Source organism: Prinia subflava, chromosome 1 (genome assembly GCF_021018805.1).
Source record: "Prinia subflava isolate CZ2003 ecotype Zambia chromosome 1, Cam_Psub_1.2, whole genome shotgun sequence".
Lineage (NCBI taxonomy): Eukaryota > Metazoa > Chordata > Aves > Passeriformes > Cisticolidae > Prinia > Prinia subflava.
This window is the reverse complement of record NC_086247.1, coordinates 5,591,912-5,613,589: the sequence shown is the minus strand read 5'-3', so window position 1 is coordinate 5,613,589 and position 21,678 is coordinate 5,591,912. Positions and strand designations below refer to the sequence as shown.

The window sequence follows — 21,678 nt, the reverse complement described above, 5'->3', positions numbered from 1 at the left end:
GAAAATGGATTTTAAAGTCTAAAATATTATGCTATACTTTTATATTATTAAAATTATACATGCCTTAAAGGCATATTTCAAATGCACATGCCAGAGTGCATTTAACTAGAATTACACTTACTAAACACTTATAGTTAGGCCAAAGAGAACAATAATTACAAAATATACTTTCCTCAGTATAACTGTACATATACTGCTATTTTTTAGAGCATAGATAAGCAAAACAAAATAGATACTTCTTTGTATTCCTGGTGTCATTCAACATTGTTTATAGTACAGCTCTTACATTGAATCAGTTTCATACTCAGATTAATAATTTAAATACCTTTAAATGAGCATTGTCACTATTTAGGCAGTAGAATAACTATGGAAGAATTTTGTATCACAGGCTGTATTCACTGGTCTATGGGCACCTATAGTATTAATACATATTTCTTCCTTGGTAATCTTAAAGGTTGAGTGAAAAAGAAAAATGGTAGTAAGGGCGATAAGATTTTATTAAATAATGCTGGAATTAAATAGTTTCTTGATTAAATATTTGATTTGGGTACTCAAAGGGCAAAATATTTTTGGAAGGGACTGCTGCCTTTCAGGGGAGTGTGGGGCTTTATACTGAAATTGTGGGGTTTTGTTCTTCGATTTCTTACCACTAGAGGTCATAGTGGAGATATCGATCTAGTTTTTTCTTTAAATTAGTACTGTAGCAAAAATCCAAAAGATCTGTTTTTCTTTCTAGATTTTTCCTCCAGCTCTTTTTAAAAATAAGCTTAATTTAAAGATGAAAAATGTGAAGGAAATACTCTGCTGTTAGGGAAAACACTAAAATTCAGCTGCATTACTTAAGGGGTCACACTCTCTTTGGAATTCATAAGCCCAAGGGATGTGAGATCTTGTCCTGAGCTGGGGAAGTACCTCTCTCAGCTCAGGCTGTCTCATGGAGCCGTGCCCTGTGGTGTTTCACTCACCTTTGCAAGGCGTGTCTGTGTACCTATCCTCAAAGATAACTGGGAGGGTGTTCCAGTCCCCATCGATGTCCAGGCACTCCGCAGGCAGCGGGGGCATGCTGGTGAAATAATCCGAATTGCGAATTTCTGTGGAAATCTGTGCGTGGCTCTGGATCCTGGCAGAAAAGTAAACACAAACTGAGTGCTGGAGTAGCTGCTGTGCTGTTTCCCCATCACTCCTGCAAGCCCAGATATGCAGGCAGAGGACAGTCAATGTGTTTAAAGGGAAGAAGTATTGCATGACAGGGGTGCCCAGAACTCTTAGAAGGTTTCCGTATCTCAGTTAGAGACATCTACAGTTTGCACAATCCCTTCCTGAAAAATCTCAGTGTTTTTGAAATTATTTCAGATCCCACTGCCACAGGCTCCTGTTAGCTGCCATAACCCCTTGCTGTCCTCCCAAGGGTCTCAGCTGCTGGCTGGGCCTGGATCCCTCAGCTGGTTTCTGGTCAGAAAATGAGATCTGACACTCTGGCTGTGGCCAGGGCTTCAAAACCCAGATGCAGGAAGCAATAATCAAAATTTGGTTGAGCAGTACAGGGAGGAACCAAGCCAAGAGGGATGCATTGCAAGCCCTCTGTCTCACTTGTATCAGACCTCAGAGGCCTCACAGAGAAGTGTCTCCCACCTGCATGAACCTGGGAGAGCTAAGGCACATTACTCAGCCACTGTCCCTTACAGAGTCACAGGATCACAGAGTGGTTTGGGTTGAAAGGACCTTCAAGGTCATTTAGTTCCATCCCCCCTGATGTGGGCAGGGGCACCTTCCAGCAGACCTGGTTGCTCAGCCTGGCCTTGAACACTTCCAGGGATGGAGCAGCCACAAAGTTTCTGAACAACCCATTCCAGTGCCCTACCACCTTCACAGTAAAGAATTTCTTTCTAATACCTAGTCTAAATCTATTTTCTTTCAGTTAGAAGCTATTTCCTATGGCTACATATCCTTGTAAAAAGTCCTTCTCTGGCTTTTCTGTAGCCCAAATCTGTTTCCATAATTTAGGGCCACTCAAAATGCTGCCCGGCTCTCCTCAGTGAATGTGACATTAAACTGGCAGATGAATATGTGTTTGGCTATAATAAATACAATAATTTCTATTTCTGATGAGCTTTCCTATTTAAACATCTGTCTCAAAAAATGGGGAAAACATGAAATACAGAGAGTAAGGCAAGATTTTCATTGATGGTCAGTTGAAAACAAATCTGTACTTCACCTTAAACCCTTTATCTCTTTTCTCATTACTACTTAACCTTGTGAAAAAGATGAATAATTGATATTAAAGAGAGGAGAAATATTTTTGTCTGTAAAATCTAAGGAGGGAATGTGACCTCCTAGAGGCCTCCACCCTGTGCCTGCAGGGTATGGTGTGTCCTCTTCTGCCCAAGCAGTGAAATGCTGTCAGGTACGTATGTGCACAGCTTCACACAAACCCACCACAGCAGGGGAGGCAAAAAACAGCTCCTGTCTGGTAAGAAGGAAAAATAAAACAGGGTGGGGAAAACCTTACTGCTTGAGGTGGTTGTACAGCACCTGGCACACTGAGCACTGATCTCAGCTGGTGACTCTGTGAACCCAACTAATAAACTCTACTACCACTCCCAATATCAATAAAACTCTGACAGACAAGACCCTGTTTTTCCAACTACATCATCTAGCAAATTCAGGAAGAAAACCTGACTCCGCCATGTGGTCTGTATTTTCTACACAGACCAATTAATAAGTTTTTTACCTTCTTTTTTTGTGTGTTTGTTTTGGTTTTTGGTGGGGTTCTGTTTGTTTGTTGGATGGTTTTTTACTTATCCTTCTTGATACTCACTGAGAAAAAACATTATGTTTATCTGTAGGAAATGGGCTACTTCTGTGTCTGCCTGGAGAAATAGAAGCACTTCATGCAATCAGGCTTTCCCCCGTGAGGGTTATGTTTGTTTCAATGAGGCCATGGGTGTGTGTGTCCTCACCCCAGGATCCTGACATGGGGTTTTCCTTGTACACAGCTCCCTAAAATCCTGACATGGGAGAACCAAATGAACACAGCTGGGACCCTGCAGCTATGGTGCTACTCTAATTTGGCAGAGCAAAAGAGCCTTGTACAACCCATCCACTAATGAAGTCAGAGCCCTTTCCATCAACACTGAATCAGCCTTAATGTCCCCAATGACAGCTCTGAGAAAAGCAATTTTCTTCTCTGCATTAGGTCAGAAGCAAATATTTCACTTAAAAATCATCATTGTGACAGGACCTGATGTCATGGGCTTCAGCCCCTTCTGAAAGATGGGTTTCACACTGGTAATGTTGTGGTCTGCCCATAATGACAAATAGTCTGGATAACCTTCATTACTCGGAAATTCAAATCTGAGCATCCTTCTTTGAACTTTGCCTTCAGGGGTCGGGTCCTGAGTATCATCCAAGTCCTCCACTTGGGCTGAGGGGCTAAAACCAAAGGCAGGATTTGCCCTGGTGTAGCTGTAAGACTGGCTCCTCACACTTCACAGTGTGGTTACAAGCAGGAATGTTCCAGCAGAAAGAAATACTTACCTTGCAATGGTTTAGGGACGGTAAAAAGCAGATTTTTAAATGTTAAAATTTGTTGGTTTTCAACAGTTATTTCCCACTAAAAGTACCAGTGCTGGATAGGATGCATTTGGATTAGGAAGTTAAATAAAGAATGGTATATATATATTGAAATTAATTATTTCTGGGGCCTGCCTGATCAGTCACTTACTTTTGAAACTCATTTTGATAGGTTTACAATATGGAGCTAAAACAGAGACAATGACCTCTCTCAAACCTAATTCTTTCACACCCTGCAGAAAAAGATCTTGTTCTTGATTAGAAAATATTTTAAAGTAAATTTTTAGTTATTCCAGAGAGAGGGGAATTTTAATGGGTAACTTACAGGCCTTCCTGGAACATGAGCACAGCAGGTTTTTGGTGCTCGGTGTAGAAGAATGCTTCTGAGAATCTTCTCACCTGAGAGAGAGAGACACATACAAATTAAACCTAAGATCTACTGAAAGGTGACAACTGCCATCAGTCTAAGAACACAGCATTGAATATCAGGACCAGATTCCTTAGTGTTGATATTAAAAAAAAAAGAGTTTGATTCTGCTTCATTTTCCCAGTCCAGCACCAAGCAGCTGTTGTTGCTGCATATTTTGCCGCAAGGTAAGAAGACTCCCTTGACAATAAATCAAAGTTTGGTTATCTGCATCTTCTGACTACTTTTGTAAAAGCTGTCAAATTTACCATTTTTCCCTGGATTGTTAAAGTTGGGAAGATTTATTCCTTTCCCACTGTGCAAAAAGCAGTAGTGGAGTGACTTATTAAATTAGAACAATTAATAATTGATCATCTCTTCTATGGGAACATCTGCAGTGACTCTCAAACTGCCATGACAACAAAGGAAGCCTTACATATCAGTCCAGAGGAGAATGAGCCCTATCACAGTAAAAACACACCTGCCTATGTCATGATACTTACAAACTAAGAGCTCTTCAAATCCCTTCATGGACATTAGATCTGTTCTGTGTTGAATAATCAATTACAAAAGAGCCATGGATCTGAAGTGGCTGGCAGAGCACAAAGTGTGAAATAAGCTATAAAAAATTCAGTGCTCTCATCTGCCCTGGAATAAGCTTTGAGTTTAAATGAATCAAGCGTAATATGCAATCAAATGTACTGAGCTGTTAAACTGCAGCCCATACATTCCTAATAATAATTGTAAAAGTGACCTCTGTTACAGGGACGGAAAATGGCAGTGAAAAGCATATGTCAGAGCATCTCAGCATCTCCCTAAATCCCAGCTGTGCTTTAGCAAATGGCCTTACTGAACAAAGGACAAGCATCCCCTCAAAAAGACTGTCTTAAGAGTAGGACTTTTCATTTAGGGCTCTCAAACCATCTTACAGAGGGGAAAGAGTATAATTACACATAGTTTATATGGGGAGGAACCAGAGCATACAAAGTTATGTCATTTGACAAAGGTCAAGAAGGCAGTTGGCATCAGTTGAGGCTGGAACAAACCAGAGGCTGGGATTGACCTTGCTGGAGCTGAGAGTACAAAAAGTTGGATCCTTTGACTGAAATCCACCCAGGTCCCCTCAGACTAACCAGGGGAATTTTAGCACCAGGCACTCAGCCACCTCTTCCTGCATTTTATGCCCCATTTTTGCAAGTTCCAGGGGAGCTCATTCTGACCTCCACAGACTTTGGCAGGAGCAGAACATGAGCTGAGGTGTCGATGCCTACACTGCACACTCCCAATGCATGCATGGTGAATCCTGCCCTGTTCTCTACTGTCCCCGCTCTAATGATCAGATCAGAGTTTGAGTTCAGCTCAGGTGATGTCTGTACTGCTGTCTGGTCAATAACCAAGGACTCCCTGATGGAAGACAGAACACTTGCTGAACTAATCAGATAAGCAGATCTGACAACATTCGCTCGAATGACAAGTGGTGTTGTGCCTTCTTTATTACCAAGCACAAGAAGCAAGTTCAACATGAACAATATTAATATTTTGTTGTGTGCACTTTATTGTGAGAAAGGCACATAGCTATATATATGACAGTGAAGAAAAAAAATCCATAGTCCTTATGGTAGTTTTGTGAAATCAGCTGAGATGAAATTGTATTGTTTATATTTGTCACTGTGATATTTGGATTTTTTAAAACAAGTGTTTGTGATTTACAGATACCTATCAAGCATAGGTGACATACACCCCTTCCCACCCACCTCTTGTTCTATGTCTGATCCTGGTGTTCAAAGTTACTCATTTTATGTAGGATTCTGAGTCATACAAACTCAACCATCTTCATTCCAGAAACTCAAATCTGTACTTTCAAATCCTGGGCTTCACCTCTTCTTCCCCTCCTCTTCAACTCTTTTTGTGCTCACCCCATTTCATGTAAATAGTCATAGACGCAGAACTGGATTGGAAATATACGTCCAAATAAATCTCTAACGTTTATCAGGAGGTGACCACTACTGAACTTGGTTTTAGTTTCTTAAGATTACCCTTAGCATGTGATGTTCCTGAGTCAGATAAGCTGTGACTTCTGGATGGAGCGTTGCCACCTCTAGGAACTGGGTCCACAGGGCCAGGAGGTGAGAGCAAAGCCAGGCAAGGTCCTTGCTTATCTGTTCTGCTATCTTCTCTGGATTGCTCAGCAGCTGAAGGACAGAAAGAAAATTATGAGATCAATAATATTACGGAAAAGAATCAGTTCATACATCAGATTAAGTCCTTTCAGGAACAACAGCAACAAGAAAAATTTCTCTTGATTTAGGAATATTATTACTAAAGCTACCATTTTCAGTTATTTTACCCCAAATAAAGCTGGTGAGACATTTCATTTTTTTCTTTAAAATCATACATTTTAGTGTAAATGGTCTCAGCTATGCTGTTAGAGAGAAAGAAGTGGGAATACATAATTTTTTTACAGACATTTTACTGCAGGTGTAGTAACTTGGGAGGCGGGGGGTGGGAATCAAAGCATGTGGGTTCCAAATTATCCACCAGATGGTGCTGGATGCTCTGAAATAATAAACCCTGGCCAGACTGTTAGCAACAGGAGCCCTCTCAGCCATGTTACATTAGAATACGGGTAAGTGATTGAGGGGGAATCAAACAAATAACCTCAAACCAAAACTCTGTGTCCTCAGCACATGATGAAAACAGACATTCCAGGGTGTGCTGTTGCCCGTGTCCCACACAGGAACGTGCTGGGTCCCTGTGTGCCCCCAGCTCTGTGCTAAAGCTCTGCAAGAAAGCAAAGGCTCTGCACACCAAACTTTCTCATTTCACAATTTCATAGAATCACAGAACTGTAGAATGGATTGGGCTAAAGATCTTCCAACTCTCTGCCATGGGCAGGGACACCTGCCACTAGACCAGGTTGCTGAGAGTCTCATCCAACCTGGCCTTGAACACTTCCAGGAATGGGGCATCCACAGCTTTTCTGCGCTACCTATGCCTGTATCTCACCACTCAGAATAAAGGATTTCTACCTTATATCTAATCTAAACCTGCTCTCTGTCAGTTTAACACCATGCCCACTTCTCCTAGCCCTACACACCCTTGTAAAACATCCCTCTCCAGCTCTCCTGTAGCCCCTCTAGGTACTGGAGGGTGTTAAATGCTCTCCCTGGAGTCTTTTCCAGGCTGAATAAACCCAGCTCTCTTAACTTTTCAGCTTGTTAATTTCTTTAATGAGAGACAGACATTGCATTTTACCTTCATGTTATTCACTAGGTCTTTTTTTTTTTTCCTTAGGACTGCACTGTAGCTGAAAGCCTGCTTATTTTTTGCATTTTATTATGCAGGTAGTTTCCAGGTTGGTGACACTGCAAACTAAGCCATGATTAAAAACAAATTGTCTGTGTGTGAGAGAAGCAGAGAAAATCTGTGTGTGGATAAAACAGATACTGCCACCGTGTTTACATTGTTTGAATGCTATTCTGTTTTAATGACTTGTCCAAAATGGCACAAGCTCCAGCACCCACTCTGTTATGGGAAAAATCAGGGGGATACTGGGAAACAAAAAATCCTGCTTTCCCTTTGCAGAGTCAGGGCACTGCTTTGTTGATGGCATTCAATTTTATATGCTGTATGTCAGTGTTAATTTTTTATTTGTTAAGTCAGTAAGCTGTTTCTTACATCATAAACTCAGTCTTCAAGCAAGATGAATTATTAATGCAAGTTACGTTAGGAATAGGTGTGTGATGGCTATTTCTGCAGTGTGCTGGTTATCAAACGTTTGATTTTGTCAGGGAGGGAGGGAAGGAGGGAGGGAAGGAGGGAGGGAAGGAGGCAGGGAAGGCAGGAAGGAAGGAAGGAAGGAAGGCAGGAAGGAAGGCAGGAAGGCAGGAAGGCAGGAAGGAAGGATTTCTAATTGTGAGAATCTTACTGCACTGAGAATTAATCCAAAGGAGATTCTAGACTGTGTTATCTGCCCTATACCCTTAAAACTTCTAAATTTAGTAGAGATGAGCCCAATAAGTTATGCTTGTCTAAATCAATTTTATGTGAAATCACGTTTCCTTCAAAGTATCCAAGTCAGGACTTAAAACTAATAAATTTGTCATTTGAAACAGTTTTAAAACCATGGCTGCCAAACATTAGCCCACAGTTTGTAACAGGAATATAAATGAAATTCTCATTTGGTTTGGACTCATCTTCTCTCCATTAATTGTTACCAAATTCACTTTCCCAGGGAAGTGGTGGAATCACCAATCCTGGAATTGTTAAAAAAATGAGCAGGTGGAACATTATTTATATGGATTACTGGCCACAGTGATATTGGGTCAAAGGATGGAATTGATGATCTTGGAGGTCTTTTGCAAACCTAATGATTCTATGATCCTGTGATAAATGAAATATATGAAGTCTCTGGTTTTTCCAGTGATCAGCTGGTGCTGGCATTTCTTCCTGGCACTCTTGATGACTTTTCTTTACCTCACTTGAAATAAACTTGGCAGAAGCAAGTTCAAGAGAGTAGTTCAGTCACTTCTGTGCCAAAATCACTTTTTTGCTCCCATGATCCTACCAACAAATTTAGGTATTTTTATTTGAAAACATATGGCTGTACAACCTGACAAAGTACCTTTTCTCCTGTCAGCAGAAAAGCTATAATTGCAACCTACCCCAAATAATTTTTTGTTATTCTGATACTCAGGGTAGGCTCACTAAAGGATGCTAGAATAATCCAGCTGATGGCTTGTTAAAAGTGACAGGAACACCTTATAAACAACTAAGCAGAGTTATGCAAAATAGTTAGTGGAAAAGAAACAGCAAACAAACTTTCTGATGATGCCAAATTCCCTTTTTTCCCAGTCTGATATGTTACTGGGCTGTTCCAGTGCACTTGAAAAATGGACTTGAAAAACCTATGGGCAGGTTGTGATGGAGGAAATACCTGCAGCTCCACACAAAGCTGGGATAGTGTCTCTTCCACAGATAGCTCCTCTGGGTGGAAAAAAAAACACAAAGAAAGACATCAGGTTTGAGAACAGTGGATGTGAAACATTAATTCTCTGCTCTTTATTCATGAGAGAAATCAGTCATTTGGTACTCTCCCTGACAGAGAAGTTTCTGTTTGGGTGTGGGCACTCCAAAACCCACTTTGTATTCCTGCAGGTGCAACTCCTGCTTATGCAATCTGGACCACTAAAGCAGTAGAGAATGTTGGGTTTTTGGTGACCAAGACAACAGAATTTGACTCTTTGTTGACTCTCTTTTACTAGAAGTTTGGCTTTTAGCCTTTGGTATTTATGGCCAACTGTAGAACTGAATACAGAGTCTGAGCAAATGATGTGCAAGGAATGGTTGTCCCTGGTGTGCTACAGAGGATGGTGAATCAACACCAAATTCCTGACTAGTAAAACATTGACCATCTCTGTACTGCCTTGTGAAGTTGGAATTACCTCACCACTGCAAGCAGCAGTGTTTTGATATAATCCTGAGAGAATCCAGCACAGAGACACTCTGCTTTAAATGCGCCACAAACTATCAGGGAAATGAGGACATCAATCAACTCCCCAACTTTAGCAGCTTGATTTTGCAATGAGGAAGCTTCTGATGGTGTCTGTAAAGAAGCAAAGCAGGAACAAGGCAGAACAACCCACAGACCAATCCCCTCCTCAATCCCCAAATGTCTCTGCTCAGTTGCACTAAATGGGAAAGGACAGACCAAGAGGGGTTGTACCTTGAAAAGACTCAATCTGAGCTGGTAAAATTTGGGAAATAAATTCCCACTTTTAATGTCTAAAGTAAGCTACTTTCTTTTTAATATATTGCTCAGGAAGCTACAAAAAAAATAAGGAAGTGCACAGAGATTTATATTTTAGGATTTATCTTAACCTTCTGTAAAAACTTATGAGATTAATATGACCAATATAGATATTACTACTGAATGAGCCATTTACATTCTTCCCCTGGTCATTGGAGAAATAGAGCAAGTACAGGGTGCAGTTTATGCCATCCCAAATTAGAGAGCACTACCTGTGTCAGAAAACATATTTTTAATTTGGTGTGTTTCACCCCAATGAATGTAAGGAGACAGATAAAAAAAATTGATTTATATTCATCTTACTGCATGGATCTGACACCCCATAATTTTACTGACTTTTGCAACAGGTGTCAGAAGATCAGCCTTAAAACCAAATCTTTAGTAGATTTTCAGACCGTGAATAAAATGATGCAAATAACACTGCTCAGGAGGCTAAAAAGGGTATTTGCATCTTGCACATTTTCATGTGTTACAAGAAGTACATTTGCAAATGAAACGCCTGCATCAGTACCAGTTTTCATTTCAAAAGCAGGAAAATGGAATTTAGAACATAAGTACGTGCTCTGGGGTGGTCCTGGAGTTGTGGTCACTCATTCATGCACATCTCTGCCATCTCATGACCTATAACCCTGTCGGGGTGAACCACAAATCCTCTGTTATCTATACCTGATCACCAAGATCCATGAAGCAGATTTGTTGCATGTTGTGTTCTGTCTAAAGGCTCATACGCTGCAAATTAAAATGCTGTTTTATTGTTTTTTGGTTTTTTTGTTGGGTTTTTTTTTTTTTTCCTCTTGTAGTTGGACTGAATAATACACTATGCTACCTACCTATGACTTTTAGACTGTCTTGAAGGGAAATATATGTTGGGGAACAAGAGATGAAGTGGAAAATAGGATCTATCAAGTCCACAAGCGTGTGAAGCATAATGCATTGTGTTTGATAGCTCTTATATACAAGGACTATACTGGAAAATTTTACTTCCTTTTAAAACCTGCTGGCCAATGCAATTGACCCTCCTAATGTAATTATCTCTGCAACATAACAAAAACTGATAACTTCAAAACTTGCACCCCACAGAAATACAAAACCACAAAATCACAGATGTGAAATTATGAGGCACATTCCTTGAATTCAAAGAAACAGGTGAGACAGCAGGATTTGAATGTGATGAATGAGTCTCATTTTCATGGGACCTCATGCTGTCATTACAAAGATGACTAAACACAAATTCCAGAACTCCATCCTATAAATCCAGCCAGCCAGCACTTGCACATTAGACCTAACAGGCCTGACCAGCCAAAAAAACCTTCTGCCAAAAAAACCCAGAAAATCTATTAAACAATTGAATTAGGAAGAAGATCAGAATAATTTTGAAGAACAGGTTGTAATTGACAGTGGAGAAATATATTGTGAGTTATAAAGAAAGGAGTATAATTTAAATCCACTTGAATCACCTTTAAGATTTTTCTTTTTAATTATAAAAAATGTTTGCTCAAGAGAAAAAAATATGTTAAGAGTCTTCCCAAGATTTCACGGCCATTCAGAACTGGAAGTTACACTTTTCAAAATGCAACTGAGGCCAAAAAATCACCAAAATGCAAATATTCTGAGAAATATATCAACATATTTTATCCATCTACACATCAGGCCAGATCACATCACATAATCTGAGGAATCAGTCATCTGAAACAGCAAAAATAAACACTAATCAAAAAACACAGATGAAATCCCCTTAAAGTCTCTGAACAGACCAATAGTTTGGTACTAAAATATGTGTTTAAAAATGCAGCACTGTAAAATATTTAGTGATTTTAAATGCTTTCTCACTTACCCAACTTCAGCTGTGGTAAATCAGGAATCTCATTCATTATGAGGGTATAGTACGTGTGAAGACCCTTTTGAGCATTCAGGAGCAGAAGACAGAGATCCTTATGCCACTTGTATGCATGCTGCATGCAGTTTTCAGATGGGACATAAAAGCTGCCCTGTGGAGCAAAAGTATCAAGAAAATTGAGAAATTAAAATTCATGGTTTCCATTTGTGTGACAGGTTTCCATAAAAACCCAGTTGTGAACAGTCGTTCATCTCTTTTGATAAAAGTATATAGTGATAGGACAAGGGATAATGGCTTTAAACTAAAAAAGTGTAGGTTTAGACAGCATATTAGGAACAAAATTCATTATTGTGAGGGTGATGAGGCCCTGGCACAGGTTTTCCAGAGATGATGTGGCTGCCCTATCCCTGGGACTGTTCAGTGCCAGGCTGGAGGGGATTTGGAGTAACCTGGTCTAGTGGAAGGTGTCTCTGCCCATGGCAGGGGATTTGGACTAGATGGTATTGCAGGTCCTTTCCAACTCAAGTCATTCTGTGATTCTTCAGTTCTAATCAAGCACATGGCACCAAAGAGAGATTTTAACCATCCCAACCTCCCAGCCAACCAACAAGCTAGATGTGTAAATTAATAGTATCTCATTCTACACATTCATTTTGCCCAAACCATAACTAAACTGTGAGGTCTCAGCAAGGCTGTCACATGAAAAGACCTTCAGAACAAACAATCTAACAAAGAAATCTACCTCTGTCCATCCCATGTCCCACTGTGGAGCCAGTGTCTCTCCCCACAAAACAGAGAGTCCTGTGTGAAGTAGAAGGAGTAGAAAGAACTGTAAAGATGTCTAATTTCACTTTCCTCTTCCCTCCTTATTGCCTCCTGCAAAGGTTATAGCTTGATGGTATGGTGGTGTATTTTGTTACACTTATTAATGAGCAATGCAGATGTCACTGCTATCCCATCAACAAATACGAGCCACTCTGTACTCCAGGATCAATGTCTGTGTTAGATCTCTTGTGGGAGAATGTAACTGGACCGATCACAGCAAGTTTATCACAAATATTTTCCAAACAACACTTTTATACCTAGAATGTAAACTGAATTCTCATTAGGACACCATAAATCAGAAATTTTCACTTCTGTCAAAAGATACTGGTATAAATTACTGGTGTTTGAAATTTTAACTGCATAGGTTTAAAGCAAAACTACTTATTAATCCCTGGGTTTGTGAAACATGGACAATTTGCAACTTAGTCCACTGCTTATTGCTGCAAGGGTAAGAATACAATCCTACAGGTCAGCCAGGTGCTGAGTGCCTTTTTGGACAGTCCCAAAATCTGCACATCTCCAGGAGAAACAGAGAAGAACCAATGACATGCCAGCACATCTCCTGTGTTTTTCTCCCTTTGACTTCCTTAAAACCTGTATTTCACAAATCTTGGCCTGAGCCAGGATGTTTCCCTCAGCTTCTCAAACAAATCTTCAAGGAGTTAACTGCAATTCTGTGGTAGAGACAAAGGGAATTGCTCTCTAGACCAGCAGAGAAACAGCTGATGATAATTGACAGTTGGCTGTTCTTCAAAGGTTTCAAAATCTCCAGCCTCAGCACAAATATATCTTACTCTCACTATGGCCAAAACAAAAAAGGGAGCATAAAAAAATGCTGCTCAAAAAAATAGCAAATTGGAAGTAGATTGATGTACAGTGTCACAATGTCATGAAAATCTGCCCTCCTTTATTATCCACTGCTGATTTTTTAGGCAAAAATTGGTCTGGCATTTAAGTGCTACACTGATGAGAAGAAGGAAGAAAGTGAGTTGATTTCATAGGTTATATGAATGCTATGACATACTCTTGTGCATGACTACACCTTAATAGGTCTATTTTCAGCCATTCATTGGCATAGGTTATAGTTTAAAAACGAAAAGTAATAGGAAAATGCACCTGCAGGTGCACTTAAAACTTGGTGAATCAATGTTTAAGATATTACTCAATTAGTCTAGTTTTGAACTCTTTAGTGTTTGTCTTCCTATCTTATGGTGCTTTTTCAAATTTTCCCTCAGCTGATTTCTACTGGACTACTGACCACATGTTCTAAGCTGCAGACAAAGGATTAGGAGCACTGAGTACAACCACAACAGGCAAGTGAAATTTTCTCCAGCATTTCTCTCCATTGCAATGTAAACTTTCTTCAAATTACTGTAAGATGTGGATGGTGAACCTGTGTGAACAGAGAGCTGAAAAGATTGCTCCAAGCTCTTTTCCTGTCCCAGCTCTCTGGGTGGGGTGACTGTGCCAAGGAAATGTGCTGTGCTTTGAGAATGCCATTGCACAAGAGGAACAGCGGTGCACTGACCAGGTGGGGCTGTGCATGAGTAACAGGGCATAACATTTAGCATTTTGATTAAATTCTATTAAATGGCAACTGGCTTTGAAACCCTGCTGTTTAGTGGGAATATCCATCCTAATTTCAAAATTTTTTTTTTTCTTGATGTAGAAAGTGAGCGTGACTTTTGCAGAATTGCAGAAAAAAAAGTGACAAGATCCAAATTTCTTGTTCTTCAGTGGCTTAAAGATATTACTGCTCTCACAGGATTGCTTCTGCTTCGTCTGAACGTTGTCACACACATACAGGATTCAGAGCAGGACATTACAGAGATTATTAAACCCACCTCAGGGACAGTTTAAACTAATGTGAACTAAGGTCTGTGCATCTTCATCTGCAGGGACCCCAGCAGGGCAGGCATCTGTCAGATGATGCCATCAGAAACTGCTGCAGCTAAATCAGCTTATCCATCACTGTTCAGTAAGCTGAGAAATGTCAAGAAATGCCTTCCTCTGGAATGGTCTAAAGATTGGAAACCTCTCACATTCGCTATTTTAATTGCATCTTCTGTTCATTTATTCAGTTGATTCCCTATTTCCTTGCCAATAGCCTGAAACATGGATTCAATACAATACTAACAAATCGAGGTTGGTAACAAATGCCTCACGTGCATTTCCAAGGGCAAACACTGCTGTAAAACCAGCTCTCAGAAAAAACAGTGGCTATGACCCATTAAACAGCTACAAAGTGCTCATCTTTCCAAGTTTCCCGACTCAGGATGACAAATATTAGTTTACTTCTGGTTAAGACAAATATTAGTTTACTTCTGGTTAAGACAAAAGTCTCGTCAAACCGAAAAATAATGCGAAAGCTGACAATCCCACCTTGCACAAATCCTGATGGCTGCTCTGGGCTTGTCATATCTGTTGTAAAAGTACATGTGGGTTTCCTTTGTAAAGATTCTCATGACCTTTTGAACTAATTCCTTTGGTCTACTGCTATTTTAATGACATTAATTTGTAGGTGGACAGATTATTCTATGCTGATTGTAAAATGCATCTGTGCTGATTTCCTTTACCAAGGCCCCCTCTGTCTGTAGTGTTGGACTGCATCTCTGGCTTTTGCCCATTTCCATTTCTGAAAATTTTGGGAGGACATGAATTCCTGACAAATTTCACTTCAAGACTGAAGACCTAAAGGTACTCTGACAGCAAAGATGGATGACAACATAGAAGCCAATAGAACAAAATTATTTTTTCCATTGTGTCGACATCATTAGGGCAAAATAGAACAAAAAATTCTCTTTGTCCCTCCTTTTATTCTAAATGTATTTATACAAATATTTTGCATTTTTAAAGCAGTAGTCAAATTAAGTTCTGTCTGAGTCTTGGCTGTTCTAATTTTCTCCCTGCATAACCTCACAACACCCTTGTAGTCCTCCTAAGTTTCCTGCAACTTCTTCCAAAGGTCATAAACTATCTCCAGCTAAAGAACTCTGAAGGTCTTTTCTCATGAAGAATCCTAAGCACATAGGCCTAATTTCTCCATTTCCCTGTTTCCTGTGATTATCATCAATCATAGAGTCATAGAATGGTTTGGATTGGAAGGGATCTTAAAGATCATTCAGTTCCAAATTCCCAGCCACAGGCAGGAAGACTTCACACTAAATGATCAGATAAAGAAAAACCTAAAAAAAAAAGTGAGATAAAAATAACTGTCTAGTGTTTTGGAAATGTAAAGGCTTCAGTTCACTTTGATCATGATGTGCAAAGCTGGACCTCAACCCTGGACCATCACTGACTCTTGTCCATCTCTCTTTCAAGCTGGTCATCTGCTAGATTTACCCAGCCAAGTAAAATAGCCTTCAATATCAACAACCCCAAACAAACTAAACATTTTTGCAATATCCCTGTTGAATACAGCCTTTAAAATGAATAGGCTCCCTGCGCAACGCTATTATCAGTCAACAGATTCCTCCTATAATTAGACTGTATTCCTTTATAAATGTACTTTTCCTTTATAATAAGAGAAAGGAAAATTACTTGCAAAAAGCAAACACCTTCATCAATAAGGTTCATGTCAATTCATTATTCAAATGCAGGGAACAATTTGTGGATATTTACTACCTGTGTCCCACATCTGTATAATATCAAAAGGCACCAGCTGAATTTTATGCTTTGTAATGTGCAGTAGGTAGCTTGTATTTTTTTGGTATTAAAGGAATTTCATGAGCTATGTTAACTACGTGCAACATTCAATAATAACACTAAAAATTGGCAAATGAGACCCTTTATGCTTAATCTAACTCTTAACACATTTCACAATTCAGATTCAAATTGCTTGTCAAGAATTTTAATATACTAAAAAGCCATTCCCGACTAAATAGCCAAGTTTTGCACTCTCCAACTGTTTTCCAGTAGCAGAGTGTTACCATACCCTACCTGCTTCTGGGAAAGATCTACAGAACTGCTTGAAACTGAGGGACAAATCTCAGCCCCCCAAGATAAATGTAATTTCTGAGTTCACAGAATCTGCCCATTTATCTGCGAGCCCATTTTGATTACCTAATATGAAAATTTTATTCTGGCTTCAAACTCAAGGCCCAAGGCTTTACTCTCTACTTTGGATGCTGTTTTCTAAGATAGGAGATTTGCTGTTTTTTGGTAGTTGGAAATTAAATCATAGTTATGTATTGAGCTAAAACTTTAGTGTTTCCTCTTCATTAGTGAAAGTGCTGAGCAGTGGTGGAAAAAGGACAAGTTTTTATTCCCTGTTTTGAAACCAGTTGCATATCAGAAATTATTTTTCTTCTAAAGAGGTTATCGTGAAAAATACGTGAATGCTCAGGGAAGACTGAAGAGGCAAGGAATGTCTTTTGAGCCAGACAGAAATTACATGCAATTTAAAGAGAAAAAAGGAATTTAGATGATTGAAAATGAAAAACTGCTAATGATGATATTTTATGAGGAAAACAACAACCAACCAACAACAACAGCAACAACAAAAGCAACAAAGAAAAGATATACATTTGGGTTGACTAAGAATATTTTTGTAAATATGTGTGGTATATATAGAAAAAAATGTATACACATAAAGTCATTGTAGAGGTTTAGATTGGCTATTAAAAAAGATTTCTTCACTAAAAAGGTTGTCAAGCATAGGAACATGTTGCCCAGGAAAGTGGTGGAATCATTATCCCTGGAAGTGTTCAAAAATCCCTTGGATGTGGCATTTGAGGACGTGGTTTAATGGTATAAATGATGGTGGTGCTCAGTTGACAACTAGACTTGATAATTTTAAAGGTCTTTTCCACCCCTAATGATTCTATATGTGTGTATATGTATATTTACATCTCCACTCAGCTATGGAAAACTGCCAAACCCAAACAACTCCTCCTCGTTAATTCATTCATCAATACAAACATCTTTTACATCCCTGTGCCAGGCAATGAAAAATTATTGGCAAATCTAAAAAACCCATAGTTCAAAGACATGGAAGCCCACAGAGGCCAGAATGTGGATGCCATTCTGTGGTGATGCTGTTTCTTGTATGCCCAGTTTTGGCAATTTAAATATTTTTATTTAACAGAGCAACCACAGGCTACATATTGCAGGCATGGGACACAAATCTTGGTCCTATTTGGCAGAAAAACAATACATTTCTCTTTTTCATCTGACAGCAACAGATATGTGAACACAGAACATTCCTGAGGGTAGGGTGACACCCACATGAGCCAGCCCCTATTAATCTCTTTCCTCTAATATCCACCAACAGGAAGACTGCATGCTTGTAGGAGGAACAGCTATGGAAAACCGAAAAAAATATTATTTTCCATTAAAAAAGTAAAACTGAGGACCAAACATTTAAGATAGAAATGTTTGGACTACGATGTCCATATTCTATCAACTTAATAAATTGTTTTGTTTGTATTGATTTACTAGTCTATATTTGCTATGTTGGTTCATTATCCAAAGTTCCTAAATAAAAGTAAAATCATTATATTATATTTAAGTTCTATTTCAGTTACACTAAAAACACTAATCCAAAGCTTCAACAACAGGCAATAATTAGAAAGGCATTGACAATATATGGAACTATTTATGTTATGCCTCTCACTAAATCTGTTATGTAAGAAAACGTGGATTGGTATTTCACAAATACAATTTGACATTTATATTACCTCTAAAAGTTAGAGCTACTTTGTTAAAACCCCTGGGATAATAACACAGTAGAAAAAATATTTGACATTGCAGTCAGATTTAGTGACAGGTTCAGTGATAATTTACACTTTGTACAAAATTAGCAGTTGGAAAGTATTTGACTTGAGACCCTTGAAAAACAGGAAGCATCAAGCCTGAAAAAGAGCATTTTCTGAACAGAGAGAAGAGAATTCTCCTGGTCAGCTCTAATGGTCGTGTCTCTTGCTTTCAATACTATAAGTCACTGTTCTAAATGGAGGCTATAGATTTATTACTTGCAATTGGCCAAGGAAGAAGGAGTGGCCAGGAAAGTATTTTTAGGAGAATTACCATCTAAAAATATCATTCTAGTAAATCAAAAATGTTTCACAGATTGCTCTTATTTCCCTTAGAGTTCCTCTAGGAGAAAATACACTGACAGTGTTCCAAATGTCTCATATTGACCTGTTAAGAAGGAAAAAAAAAGATTTCTCATTTAAAATAAAATTTGTTGGTTTTTTTTTTTAATTGTTTTTCATCAAGATAAAGTTCATATAGCAATATATTTTAGAATTTAAAGGTCAAAAAACCACCCCAAAATACTTCAGTTCATGCACAAATGTTTTGGTTTCTTGTGGGGTTTTTTTCCAGATTTTTCTTTTAGGGGGCATTTCAAAATTTTTTTTAATTTCTATGCAATTATTTGACGTCTGTTTCCCACATCACTTTAAAAACTGAACCTAGTGACTGGAGGCTGTGTTACATCCTATATATCACCACAACTGTCAACAATCACAATGGCCATTCATGTAAAAGCACATATAGGGTATTCTATAGAAGTTCTTGAACAATTCTAATAAATAAGAAGGAGAAAAACCCTTTTTCTCCACCTGATCTCTATGGTTATACATCACCACAGAGAAAATTAAAGCTATAAAACCATTGTTTTAGCAGTAAATTAAGCAGTGGGGAAAATATCTCCTGAAAGGCAGAGCAGTGTCTGACCTGAGGCATCCTTCTTCTAAGATGAGTACTGAATCATCTGGCACAGGAAAGGTTGTATGAATCATGAATCACAGAATCACAGAATGTCCTGATTTGGAAGGGACCCCTTATTGAATCTAATGCCTAGTCCTCAATTGCTTCTCATGTCTGCCCCTCTATCTTCACTATCTTCAGAGGCCTTCACAATTTTCATAACCTTTCTCTGGACACTCTGAAATATCTTTGTGTCTTTCTTACACTGAGGCACCCAAAACTGTCCCAGGACTCAAGGTGAGGCCTCCCCAGTGCAGAGCAGAGCAGGACAATCCCCTCTCTAGCCTGGCTGGTGATGCTGTCCCTGATGCCCCCAGGACAGGGCTGGCCCTTCAGGCTGCCAGGGCACTGCTGACTCACATTCAGTTTTCCACTGACCAGGATCTCCAGGTCCTGTCCCACAGCTGCTTTGCAGCCTCTCATTCCCCAGTCCGTCTGTACATCCAGGGCTGCCCATCCCAGGTGCAGGATCCAGCACTGCCCCTGTTCATCTCCATCCTGTTGGTGATTGCCCATTTCTCTGATTTATCAAAGTCTCTCTGCAGGGCCTCCCTGCCCTCGAGGGAGTCAACAGCTCCTCCCAATTTAGCATCAACAACAAATATTCTTAGTATTTAATGGAGTTCTGCATCCAAGTTGTTAATGAAGATGTTGAAGAGAATTGGGAAAAGGATGATGGAACCCTGCAAAATCTCACTATTTACATCGCCAGCCTCATATGACCATATCCACTACCACCCTTTGGGCGTGCTTTTCTTTCTCTCTGTTACATCTGTGTCTGAAAATTACTTTAGTCCATATCTTCATATTGCTATTACTAAGAGTCTGTGTAGAGAACATTTACAAAGTACACTGTGATATCCTTTGGCTAAGAGATGATAGAGCAACACTGAATAATTACAATTTTTTGGTGAATTCCCCCCTAAAATATTAAAAAATAAGTGTTTATGAAAAAAGGGGGACAGACTAGGTACCAAGATTTATATAAATATCTATCTATTTATCTATCTAAAGCTGGCCTTAATATGTAATTTTAAATTAAATATTTATTAATACATACACACTTATGGTACAAATTCTGATCTCCTAATCACACGGTGGAGACACCACAAAGGGCCTTAACACATTGTCCTTTCTGATTAAGAGTCCATGCTCACAGATAAGGAAAGCAAATCCACTCCTGTTCCTGTGATCAAACAAAGACCCCTGAGCTGAAGAGCTGCCTTGTTATTACTCATCTCTGCAGGCAACAGCATAAAACAATAAATTTTTAAAGAACACTTGTTAACATCTTTCTTTCTCTCCCACCTCTATGTATACACACACACACACAAAAGGAGATTGTGTTGAGTGATATTAACACAATTTTGACATTACAATTGGCATTCAGGACATCAGAAAATGTCAAAAAAGTTTTGATTCAACTTGTGTGCCTAGCAACAGGAAAGGATGGGCTCAGCTGTGGCTCTGGCTGAATTGGAGGTGACTTTATGCTATGTAATTATACAGGTGAGCAGATGGCAGGGTATTTCCCTTTATATCAATGCTATATATTGTCTGATATTAAGTATATGAATAAAGCTAAGTAATTAAATAAATTATTTTCCCCAGGATTTTATAGATTATTATTGGCCTTGTTTACAAAAGTTTACAGCTAATTACATAAGGGATAATGACCAAAGCTCTAAGACATGTCATAGTTTGCTTGTATATGAGTGGTGAGATTAGTATCTAGCAAAATTTTATATTGAGACCATAAACCTGTCCAGCTCAGCTCATCACCCTGAACTCCCTTCACTGCACAGAGAGAGAAAGAGGCATTTTTGGAGCACAGTTCGTCCCCTCTACTTCAAATGTTGCTGTTGTAGAATCATAGGATGGTTTGCATTGGAAGGCACCTTAAAGGTCATCCAGTTCCAACTCCCTGCCATGTACAGGGACACCTTCCACTATCCCAGGTTGCTCCAAGGCCTGTCCAACTTGACCTTGAACATTTCCAGGACTGAGGCACTCAGAGCTTCTCCTGGCAACCTCTTCCAGTGCCTCACCACTCTCACAGAAATTAATATCTTCCTAACATCCAACATAAATCAACACTTAAAACCATTCCTCCTTTTCCTATCACTTCACACCCTTAGAAAAAGTCCCTCTTCAACTTTCTTACAATGCACAATTCCCTAGAAATGCTCCTTGCTTTCCACTGTGTATGAAAGGAAAGGACCGTATATGAAGGAAAATTAAACTAGAAGCTCAGAGGCAACAATTCAGAGTTGTGAAGAGAAGTTCCACTCCAGTGCTTATTTAAAAAAAAAAAAAAAAAAGACAAAAAACCCACAACAACAACAACAAACCTTAATTCATATTGTTTTGAACAGAGGAAAATAAATGTGGAGCATGCTGAATTTGAATAGTTATTTTCTTCTTTCAGATAGGACTAATGTTTCAGACATCATGATTTGGAGTCCTCACTCAGTAGTAATTGCTGACTGCAAGAAGCTGACAATCAGCCTCAGA

General features: G+C 39.1%; 1 protein-coding gene across 1 annotated transcript in view; it reads right to left on the bottom strand.

Annotated features, from left to right (window-relative positions):
• Positions 1-21,678, bottom strand: part of FAM135B (family with sequence similarity 135 member B) — a 189,035-nt gene that overhangs the window by 13,424 nt on the left and 153,933 nt on the right. Inside the window, exons 8-12 of the mRNA XM_063408387.1 lie at positions 11,623-11,776; positions 8,916-8,965; positions 6,016-6,171; positions 3,899-3,972; positions 966-1,120 (exon numbers count right to left, since the gene is read on the bottom strand). Of these exons, the coding sequence (XP_063264457.1) occupies positions 966-1,120; positions 3,899-3,972; positions 6,016-6,171; positions 8,916-8,965; positions 11,623-11,776 (589 nt within the window). The remainder of the gene's footprint in view (positions 1-965; positions 1,121-3,898; positions 3,973-6,015; positions 6,172-8,915; positions 8,966-11,622; positions 11,777-21,678) is intronic.